At 36.1% G+C, this 12,177-nt stretch overlaps 1 protein-coding gene across 2 annotated transcripts in view; it reads right to left on the bottom strand.

Moving 5' to 3' along the window:
• LOC110457455 (protein CBFA2T1-like) overlaps positions 1-12,177 on the bottom strand; it is a 165,842-nt gene that overhangs the window by 68,205 nt on the left and 85,460 nt on the right. For both annotated transcript variants that reach the window (XM_021508742.1, XM_021508745.1), the window contains one exon: positions 3,700-3,762. In XM_021508742.1, coding sequence (XP_021364417.1) covers positions 3,700-3,762 — 63 coding nt within the window. The remainder of the gene's footprint in view (positions 1-3,699; positions 3,763-12,177) is intronic.

The following is a 12,177-nucleotide window of genomic DNA, read 5'->3' as shown; positions in this document are numbered from 1 at the left end:
CGTTTATACAAAACTGAGAACCCTTTGGCCAATGATGCTCCTGACCAAATTTGGTCAAAATCCTCTGAGCCATTCAGGACAAGTAGGATTTTAAAGGAAAAAGTTGACGGACGCCGGAAGAGGGACGACGGACGCTGCACCATGGGATAAGCTCACTTGGCCCTTCGGGCCAGGTGAGCTAAAAAGTGAGAAAATGATAGAAAAAAAAAGTATATCCTCATAATCAGTTTCCACCATGACCCAATTTTTCAATGTCTTGTAATCTTAAAAAGATCACATGTCTTGTAATCTTAAAAATATCACAAGTATAATTTATCATCTTAAATTATTTAAAAAAAAAAAAAAAAATGATATTCTCAAATAAATCTGCATGAAATGTATAATTTAAAAGACATTGATATTTTGAGCATGAGAAAAAAATCAAAAATCTGATATGATTCGAAAATAATTAATTTTCAAATTTTAAGTTAAAATAATTATAAAACTGACAATGCTTTGTCAGCATACATGTCCTAGATTGTAAGGGGATACAAACGAGCAGAGCAGATGTTGGCGTAGGATACTGGACTTATTGAATGTGATTGTCTGTCACTCTTGTCAGTGAAAAACCCTGTCATCTCAGCCCATCGTATCCGGCAAGGTAAAGATAAGGAAAAGAAGAAATTATTGATAATGAAATATTAAAAGATTTCGTAGCTGCATGCCAACAGATACAAAACTTTGCTGAGCTAGACTAACCCTGCGGATAGCTGGGGGAGACCGAGACATCTGGTGGCTCTGATAATCGGGAGGAATTGGCCGTCCTCCCACTCCGATCCGGGCTGTGAGGTGGAGAGATCCCCATAATTAAAACATACACTTGCAACTTATAGAAATGTTCCACTTATCAGCCATGTTCCAGTTGACAGAGAAATCTTAATTATTGAAACAGACATCAATTTACGTTATCTAAGTAGTCAGTTTCAATTGTTATTTTTTTTAATGATAGAAATCCCCGCAATCACCTCGCCGCACAAAATCACTCTTTTCGTTATAATTGGTTTTGTTTTCATTTCATGTACCTGACTTTAGCTTGAAATCATGATTTCTGTAACGTACGCTTTGGATTAAAAAGTTAAACCGAAACCGATGAAAATGATAAAATACAAATTATAAATGGTAAATTTCATGTAATCATCTGTACTTGTGTGAACTATAGAATTTATTTTTATGGAAATACAAAATAACATGTACATGAATGCGCTCAAATTAGAATCAGAATGTAAAGAATCCTTAATTTGATGCAATCAAGACCTCAGCGAATTTGAAATTAATTTCATTAGGCACAAGCAGATGGCCATCTGGTTGAAAATGAGGGAAAGAAAAAAACCCATAATAGGATAAAATTTTCATAATTATCATCAATTTCATCTGAATAGGTATGCAATCCTAATTCTGTCAGCAACTGATTGACAGCGAAAGTGATTCTATAAATATAACTAAAGTGTAAGTTATTATCACGCAGGGAAATGAAAAAGAAAAAGTCATCTTAATTTCATCACAATACTCATTTAATACGTACAGATCTTAATTCTCTCCATAAAACAGATGAGCTCCAAAGAGTGGGGCTGAAATGTCATCAGTTCAATTTAGCGCCGGCATTTTTCCAAGATGTGTGGAAATTGACACTGATTGGCGGGGTGGGCTCAGACTGGCCGATGGTGTATTGACAGGGCGATTTTTCCCCCTGGGAGGGCCCTACTTGTACATTACAACACCGAACAGCTGATTGAGAAAACAATTGGAGTAGAAGATGACACACTTCTGGTACGGGAGATCTGTGTGTACAGATAACTAACAGCCTGGCCAGTAGGCTTTTCCTTTTCCTCTTATTGTGTCCTTGTCAGCCATTTGTTTGTGTTTAGTACAATGTTGGAGTGATGGGGGAGGGGGAGGGGGAAGAAGTGCAGAGGGGTATAATTTACATAGATAGGTGCACTGTATTTTGTGACAGAAGGTATATTGTGCTTTATTTTGACATATATGGGTCTTGTATATTTTGACATATATGGGTCTTGTATATTTTGACATAGAGGGTAGAGGTATATTAAGGCATAGATAGGTGGGGATTGTTTTGACATAGGTGGTAGTGGTGGTGGTGGTGGTGGTGGGGAGGGGGGGGTATATATTTGACACAGATGGGTGGGGTATATTTTAATATAGAGGGTAGGAGTATATTTTAATATAAAGGGTAGCGGTATATTTGACATAGAGAGTAGAGGTTTATTTTGACAAAGATGGGTGTTGTATATTTAGGCATAGAGAGTAGAGGTATATTTTGACATACATGGATGGAGTATATTTTGCCATAAATAGTAGAGGTTTATTTTGACAAAGAGGGTAGGCCTATATTCCGACATAAATGGGCGTTGTATATTTTGACATGGAAAGTAGATATATATTTTGGGGGGATTAGAGGTAGAAAACAATGTGTATGGGATGATGACTGGTTTCAGTTACCATAGTGAGCAGAAAAATGATAATAAAGATCATTGTTAAAATAAACGAGCTGGCAGACAAAAAATGAAAACCCATGACAATGTGGTAGAAAGTAGGCCTATTAATACAGTAATCCTTCAATGTTGGACACTGACCAGTGATGGTCAATCCATCAAATGACCACTGGAAGATCAGGAGTAATGGCTAACGTTAACATCAAGACATTACCTTGCTGCACCAAACACATGGGCTTTAACCCCTAGGTAACTTTAGTAGACTCTACCATACATGGATTTGGATGAGTCTATTATGGTCTACAGTGTTGAAAGGGTTAATATCAAACTTGAGTAATCACACTTCAAGTTGCTGTATATACCCATGCTGCGTTGTATGATTACTGTACATCTCTGGATAATAATCTACACTCAACCTGTTTGAGAAAACCACCTGTTAAAACATGTCCTTCCCTGGTGATCTTTTTGGCTTTGACCCCAGAAAGTATTAAAACACACTTTTTTATTGATGTCAAACGGGGCTCTGAGGACCAGAAACCTGGTTTTCATCGACGCAATATGGTGTCAGTCACACGTACTGAAAGAGTTTGAGACCTGTGTTATGAGACCTCAAGTGTAAAGAACTGTGTCATGAGACCACCTCAACAAAAAAAATCCATTATGGGCATTTCTATGTTAAATGAACTTAAATTGAGAGACCTTCAAAAAGTTGTTAGGTAACAACATTTGTTCAAACATCCAGCTGTCTCCCAACAGTTAGTTTAAATAATTTTAAGCAAATCATATTCATAGTACTATTTCCCAGTCAGCCAATCAGATTTATAGTACTATTTCCCTGTCAGCCAATCAGATTCACAGCACTATTTCCCAGTCAGCCAATCAGATTTATAGTACTATTTCCCTGTCAGCCAATCAGATTCAAAACACTTTTTCCCTCAATGATACCAGTAAAAGAAGCATTATATCAAGCAGATTAATAGTTTTGTTTTTTAAAGTCTTTTCTTTATTGAGAAATAGTATGAGGGAAGAGAGAATATTCTATTAGAAAGGCTCCCTCTGAGTGTGCTGTAGGATTGTGGGCTCTCCAATACCTCATTCTTAGCTAGAAAAGTGAAATCCCCCCATACAAAATCCTCAAAGTCACAAAAAAAAGAATTTCATGACCTCTGCAATGGAATTAGACTACACAACTATACTCAGTACTTACAGATAGGGGCCACAGCTGAGTGGAACACCGGCCTTCTTAACACACCACTGGTCAAACTCAGGCCTGAAAAACAACAAAAATCTTGTAATTAAGTCTTCTCACCACAACACCGGTCAAACTCAGGCCTGAATCACAACAAAAATCTAGTAAGTCTTCTCAACACACCACCAGTCAAACTCAAACTTCTTTATTACATTATTGGTCAATTTCAATACACCGCTGGTCAAAGTCAGGCTTGAAACGCAACCTAAATCTAGTAAGTCTTCTTAGTACACAATCCATCAACGTCGACACACCTTTGGTCAACTTAATCCTGACCAGTCAAACTCAGGTGTGACACACACCAACACTCTCCTAAACACAATACCGGGCAAACTCAGGCCTGAGACATGGAAACACATCCCAGAAACCTGCAAAACACACAGTCAAAATGAAGCCAGAAATGTTCTCCGTTTGTTGTTACAAGCCCATGTGCTCTAATTTAATCCCTCATGCTTTCCCTTTGAAATAGAAATTGTTGATGAAACAATTAGCCTTTTTACTGGTTTTCAAAAAAAATAATTCAAATGAGTTCTTATAACCATCACCAACCTAACTCTTCCAAACCAATCTTTTTTGACAATTAACATTAACTGTACAAAAATATAATTTCCTATTTTTGTTAACAGCTCAGTCTGTCTCTTTCCCTTGGTGACAATTTATATTATCATCTGCATCTTTCATAAGCTTAATTATCAGCATGTCTCATTCAATGCTTAACAAAGGTATGATTTAATCACTCAAAAGATCATGATTTCACCTGTAAACTCTTTTGTTGTGTTCATATGAAAGTGCACAAACCAAGCCAAATCAATGTCTCTTATTTAATTGCTTCTGAACAAATATTTGTATCAGCTTTGAATTCACAATCAACTCATTTTACCAATTAACACAAACCTATTTACTTAAATATGCTAAGTGGTCCGAGTCATATTTGCCTCATATCAAAATTCCAATTAGTCCTGGAGACAATGTGCTTTGTAAATGTGATTTCATTTAAGTGATCATCAGAAATGTGACCTGTGGTCATACATGTATATCTCTTGTACTTTGAAAGAGTATATATATATAGGCCTTAGTTTTAAATCTTCTTAGGTCTTTTAGAAGTGTGATCTATAGGACTACTTGTCCTATATCCCACGTCCTAAAGAAGTGTGACATCTGGTTCTATTTCTAATGTCTTTTAGAAATGTGACCTCTGGTCCTATGTCCTATGTTTTTTTTATAAGTGTGACATCTAGTCCAATGTCCTTAGAAGTGTGACCTCTGGTCCTACATCAAATGTCCTACAGAAGTGTGACCTCTGGTCCTAATTTCTTAGTCCTTAGAAGTGTGACCTATGATCCTTTGTCCCAGGTCCTTAGAGGTGTACGTGACCTCTGGTCCTATGTCCTTAGAAATGTGACTTTTTGTCCCAGGTCCTTAGAAATGTGACCTCTGGTCTTATGTCCTTAGAAGTGTGACTTCTTGTCCTAGGTCCTTAGAAGTGTGACCTCTGGTCCTAAGTCCCAGGTCCTTAGAAATGTGACCTCTGGTCTTATGTCCTTAGAAGTGTGACTTCTTGTCCTATATCCAATGTCCTACAGAAGCATGCCATTTAGTCATAAATCCTATCTATTTGTTATATATGTCAGTTTTTTCATTGAGAACTGATAAAATTATTCTTGATACAATTGCAAAAAGATCAAAAATATTTGAGAAAAAGAAACATCATTTCAACCACTGTCATTCATTACACAAGTAAATAAAAACAATACTGATTATTAATCGATAACTAACTGAATGCTATCATCCGAATACAACCAATTATTGTTCATCAATTTTGCACCAATTCCGTTCATTTTCATCATTTTGCTGCTAGTCTTTATACCCTCCAACTTTTATCAACTGTTGCCACCCCTGAGAACCTTATCTCTAGTACTAATACCAGGTAGTTTCTGCTATACATCAAATGTCTTAGAACACCCCAACAGCATAAACTTTCTTTTTTAAGATTAAACAAACTTGTTAATAGCAAAAAGTCCAAAGCAGACAGAAGGACAGTGGCTATACCTTCATCATCAGAAGTCTGCAAGTTGCGTCTTTGAACTTTTGACTTTGGTCCGTATCAGGTCCAATGATAAAACTGACACCTACGAAGTCCAGGTCCATTTCTCCGTCGCCTGATAACATGGCAGCCAGCCTTTGTGGTATTTTAAACATATTTCTATGAGATTGCAAGACAGATTCCAGACAGATGGATACCCAAAATTACAGAGGATACAGTGCCAAGCAACCTTTTGGGATGTTTTGGACGGTGGCGCCGAGCTTTTTCAGAGTGGCCAGACCTAAGCAGAGGTCTGGAGGGACAAATTTACTCGCTTGACCACAGACAAACCCCGGTCATTAAAGACCAATAGTCAGCCGCCAAAACGTCTGTGGTCGCAGTTAGGAACGGATAATTCTATAAGACAATGCCAGTTGGGCACGGCATACTTTATCTAGCCCTTCGTATCTGACTAAACTCAGTTAAAAGTTGAACAGTGCCAACATGTGGACGGGCCGAAACCTGCTATTTCACCTCATTATGGCAAAGAAAAATGGTTATCTTTTTAATTCGATATTTTTTATCTATCCTCGTATGTATATATCCCAATATAGTCTACCTATACCCATTCTTGCATGTACAGTACTAATACGTTCACATCATGAAACATAAGTTGATAACAAATCCTAACTCGACATGCGGTGGTATTATTTGATAGTCGAAAGCCAAATTCATTTTTCTAAACAACATCAACATGACCCGAGGATGATGGTTCATTCTATAACGGAAGATTGATTGAATATAGATGGAAAGTCTTTTTCTACAGTTACAAAGTTGTCTGCAATTTTTTAGCACCACAAGGGCCGATTTTCATTTTCCATACCTATTATATTTTTGTTTTTCGTTTTTCTAATTTCAGATTTTTCTATTAAACAGCAAAAATTGTTCATGAAAAAATAAACATCTCAAGAGGGTTTATTGACATGGAAATTTTTAATACTGCAAAGGAAAGTAATTAACTTTGTAATTCTAGAGATTCTGAGCATCTGGACCTACAGTAAAGAACCTCTAGATCCGTCTCCTGCTCAAACTCTGATTCTGTGCTCAAATTCTATTTCTTTTTTCCAGGATAAATTTTCAAATTTCATTTTTTTTTCTCTCAAAGATTTGGAGGAAGTCTGGAGAGGTTTGATGCCAAAAGCATTTACAATGTGTAGACTAAAAAAAAATTTCTGTATCGCATGATTTCTTACGAGTTGAACTTTTTTATTTTGAGCACAGGATTCATCGTCGCGCATGAGAATGGTTTCATCAATATGGATCCTGATATTAATACCAGACTATACAATATACAAAAGTCCTCGCATACAAGTTTTGGCAATTACAAGTGACAGAGTATTTGACACATACTCGGACAAAATGATGCACTGACGGACTATAACGAATAGTGTGCTAGCCTTCAGTCCCTATCCAAAGTACCAGTGGAGGACAAGCAAACAGTTTATCAGACCAATAGATTCATAAGAGCAAGGTGGAAGAATTTGATGAAAAACAACATATGTAATTCCCTAGGGCTATAAATTGCATATCTATCTACTGAATTTTAATTACGGATCATTTTATAAACAGACCAATAATCAATTAAACATCGTTAAAGTAAACACAAACTCATTAATTTGCAGATTACATAAAAATTGTGATCCAATACCTTGAACATTTTCAACTCCATCATAATATTAAGATGAAAGAAACAACAACTGTTTAAACAATAGAATTCTTCGCAATACTCATTCAATAGCTCTCAAATATTTATTTTTCCACCGACTTGGGGTCTAACTGTGCAGCCATGAGAAATTCATTGATGACAACAGCCAGAAGACTCCTGTTAAGATCTCTATAATTGATCAGAAATCAATTAATCTATACATACCGGTAAAAAATATGTTTGTTTTTGCGTTGTCAATTTCTTGCACCGAAATCGACGTGGCATGGTTTGAATTGACAAGTCTGGGAAAAGAGCAGTTGTCAGGAGTGTGGCCCCCAAGAGAAATGAGAAACTCATAAAATCAATCCGACCTGTTCGTAATTGTTTTTAACTATTTTTTTGTAAGACATTTTTCATTTTGAAATTCATTCGTTGGAAAATAAAATCAATTAACCTTTTTATTTTTTCAAATTTAAATTTGAACTAAATTCACAATAACATATTGATATGTTCTAAAAAGAATAGAACTTGCTATCCTTCCAAGAAAAGGAACACATATGCAAACTGTTCTCAGCAGCATTTTAAAGTACATTTCCTGGGAAAAATGTATAAATAAATTCCAATAATATATTTTTCTTCTTTTTTCTTCTTCAAATTTTTGTTTACTGTTTTCAACAATTTTACTTAAGAAAATGTAACTATTTATAACATGTTAAAAGTAACGTTTCAAAATAATATGAGTAAACCTTACAATTTGCGAAAGATGAATTGTTAAATAAATCTGGCGCTTTTTTTTTTTCTTCTCCCTCGACCGCTCATTTAACAATATATACTCACATCAGTAGTATGCCAGCGCCATTGGTGATCGGTATCCGAGCCTAATCATTTATCAGTGGAAATTCATCATTATACATGAACAATAATGTCAAGAAATTCAAATAGAACTGTTAAGCATGTTATCTCTGCTGTCAGGACCAGCGATCTGCTCTAACAAGTGCTGATCACAAGAACAGGTGCATTTCACATTGCCCGTAGTTTTTTTTGAGGAAGTGAAATAAAAGAAAATTGATTAAGGGGCTATTTCGACAAGAGTAGATACTGAATTATTGAGGGTATTGCCTCAGATGTGTGAGTTTATTGGATATTGCTTTATGAATAGCCAGCTGCACAATTTTAATTGTGTTCCTACGAAAGGTTCGAAATGTTCTTTTAATCTCGGCTGCAAATCGGCAAGTGTGGAATGTATTCATTTAGGCTCCAACTCTCTGCGACATCTTTATATTTCAATGTCTACACACACAAAATTTGTGGACAGTAAAATTCCTAACATTTTTCAACAAAACAGCTTATCTAACTCATGCACCCTTGAAGTTTTTATAAAGAACTATTCCAACCCATGAATTGGAAGAGTTCAAATGCAACTTCAGGGGTGAATGAGTTAAGGGGTCTATCAGCTATTGTGCACAATATACATAAATTGCATCTATGATATTTGAATCAGCTACACCAAAGCCCATTGAAGGGTGTATGCTACTGTACCAACCTAAAACGTAGGCAAGAGTTATTTCCCTTATGAAATTTGAAGTCAGAATTACTTAACCCATTCACCCTTAAAGTCACATTTGAACCTTACCAAATCAAAGTCCAGTTTTAATATGTAGGGTTGAACGAGTTGATAATTCAATGAAGTCTTCAAAACCTTTCAAATTCATCATCATTGGAATTAACACAATCAATTGAACTTTGCAAATATATTGACAGGATTTTTTGACTGGAACTCTCCTGTATTTCAGATATATATGTTGTAGTAAGGTGGCATATCTCCTTAAGAAGACGTTATCTTTTCAGCATGTTAAGCATATTTGATTATATCCTGCAGCTTTTCATAATACATTTACATCCCTTTCATTTTGTTTTGTATATCACAGTAGGGGGGGGGCTGGGCAAATGAAGCTAATGACTGGTCAAGTAGCTCAGTATTGTCAAGTCCAGGTTCAAATTCTGGTCCGGCCAGATGTTTATTTTTATTAACTTCACATTTCTTGGGGTTTTTGGGGGGGTTTTAATGCAAAGTTTCTATATGGATTTCATTATAGAAATGATTGATTAAAACAATTGTCACGTCTGTTAAAAATCTCACATTCATAGTTACATTTTTTGACTTTGCTGCAGGAACCCTTAACGACTGAACAATTTCTGTAACCTTTAAGCTTAATCTAGGTCAAGCCCAATTCCTTATGCTAATCAAATACTCAACAGGAAAATGTCATTCGTTACTTTGAAACTTTTATTTTTTCAGATTTTTTTTTTAAACCTATTGAACTCCTGTGACCCTGAAATTAAGATCGAGATCAATTACTAGAACATGTTTCATAGAACAGCTATACTTCCTCCAAGGTAGCTAATGCCAATTTTTTCTCGACACTAGTCATCCATTATTTTGAATCTTTTTTTTTTTTTTTTTTTTTTTTTTTTTTTTTTATTTATTATTTTTTAACTTTAATTACCCTTGTGACCCTGAAATTAAATCCAGATAATTTATTTGAGGAGGCTCCATAGAGCGTGCAGCTGTACTTCCGCCAAGGTAGCTAATTGCAAAATTTTCTTGACGCTAGGTTGTTCAGTTCGAAAGAAGAAGCTGTTAAAAAAGAACACATTGACAGTCAACAGACAATGGACAGACAATGGATGCTGCACTACATCATAAGCCTTCAGCCAATTTGTGCCAGATGAGCTAAAACATTGACCGCAGTCACAGTGAGAAGTTCAATAAACAATGGAGCCTCCTGTACAATAACAAATGAGACGTATTTGTGGAAATGATTTGCGGTTCTTGTAACGCAGTGGGTCCACAGGTTGGCTGAATTAGTCGCCACATGTGGTATCCACATGTACACACCAAAATACATATAGGCCTATATAATAATGGGGTGGCGGGGCTCCATCAAAACTGACAGCCACCTGATGGCAATTACAAAACCAATACAAGGTTTGTGGACATTCCGTAAGTAATACGCTACTAATAGCCAAATCGTTACCTGGTGTTTACCTGCACATGGGTCTATCATATAAAACAGAGGTATATTACCGTATCACAGATAGCTTACAGACATAACGGACATATTACCGTGTATACATGATGCGATGGCGAACATCAGTTTACAATACACCCAACATGAGTTATGGTTTGTTTTCCTATGTAGTGTTCATTTACACACTGAACAATACCACACTTCACAGCTGGCTGTCATTATAAGTAGCGCTGGAAAAAGGGCCTTGCCTAGCGGCAGGCACAGGACATTTGAACAATATGCTATTGCAGTGCGATTGGTAAAACTGTGCTGGACAGCACATAATGACCACCAATCCTTTCAGATGTGCTTGGGGTCAAACTCATCATCTTCAAACATTTCACATGCAGAAGTTGTCTTTGATCTTCAAATATTTCATATGTACAGGTCACATGCAGAATTTGTCTTTGATCTTCAAATATTTCATATGTACAGGTTGTCAAACTCATGACCTTCATATATTTACAGGTTGTCAAACTCATGACCTTCATATATTTACAGGTTGTCAAACTCATGACCTTCAAACATGTCCTAGAAGCTAAGATTCAAACCAAGCACCTCAGTACCATGTATTACATTTGAACTAATAATTCCTCAAATGGTCTGATGAAGGTGACAGAGTACATACTGTACAAGTCATCGAATCGTCACATATAAACACCTCTTGGTTGTGCCACATGAATCTTTTCACAATCCATACTTACCGACCTGAAGGAAATGTTTAGAAATATCCTCAAAAATACACTTGTGCTTAGAGTCAAAACGAACACCTTCAACAGCATGCACCACTAGCCATGTTTATTTTGCTGGAAGTCAACCCTATCATGTCTAACCCCAACATTTGTCCTAAGATTCAAACCCATGACCTTCAAATATACTAATAGGGATAAGGAATTAGAGAATTCTTGGGACAAGGATGTAATATGGTGGTCCTGTGTTCATATAGGCATGATATCAGACCTGACCTCGGCAGATCTAGAACTTCTGTCCTAAATATCAATCAACAGTTGCTAAACACATTCCTTCAGATTCAGAAACAGATTCATCAGTTTGGTAGGAATAATAAAGGCTAAGTTTGTTTTGAACACAAACAGGAAATGAAATTTGTTTTTGCAAGCTTTCGAAAACGTACAATTCCTTTGTCAAGCAAAGAGTGTAAATGACCAGACTGTCTCAACTCTGAAAACAACTAAGCAACAGTGTGCCAAATCAGTAAATTATAAGTCAGCTGTCAAAATCATAGAGATGTTTCATCAGTAACCGAACTAAACATCAAATCTGTTACTTCACATCTGACAATCCATCAGTACAAAATTAAATATGAAATCTGTAGCTATACTTCTGATGATCCATCAGTACAAAATTAAATCTGGAGCTATACTTCTGATGATCCGTCAATACAGAACTCAATATGAAATCTGTAGCTATACTTCTGACGATCCGTCAATACAGAACTAAATATGAAATCTGTAGCTATACTTCTGATGATTCGTCAATCCAGAACTAAATATGAAATCTGTAGCTATACTTCTGATGATCCATCAATACAGAACTAAATATGAAATCTGTAGCTATACTTCTGATGATCCGTCAATACAGAACTAAATATGAAATCTGTAGCTATACTTCTGATGATC

The sequence above is a fragment of the Mizuhopecten yessoensis genome, unplaced genomic scaffold (genome assembly GCF_002113885.1).
Source record: "Mizuhopecten yessoensis strain PY_sf001 unplaced genomic scaffold, ASM211388v2 scaffold9157, whole genome shotgun sequence".
Lineage (NCBI taxonomy): Eukaryota > Metazoa > Mollusca > Bivalvia > Pectinida > Pectinidae > Mizuhopecten > Mizuhopecten yessoensis.
This window is presented reverse-complemented; position numbering and strand designations above follow the sequence as displayed.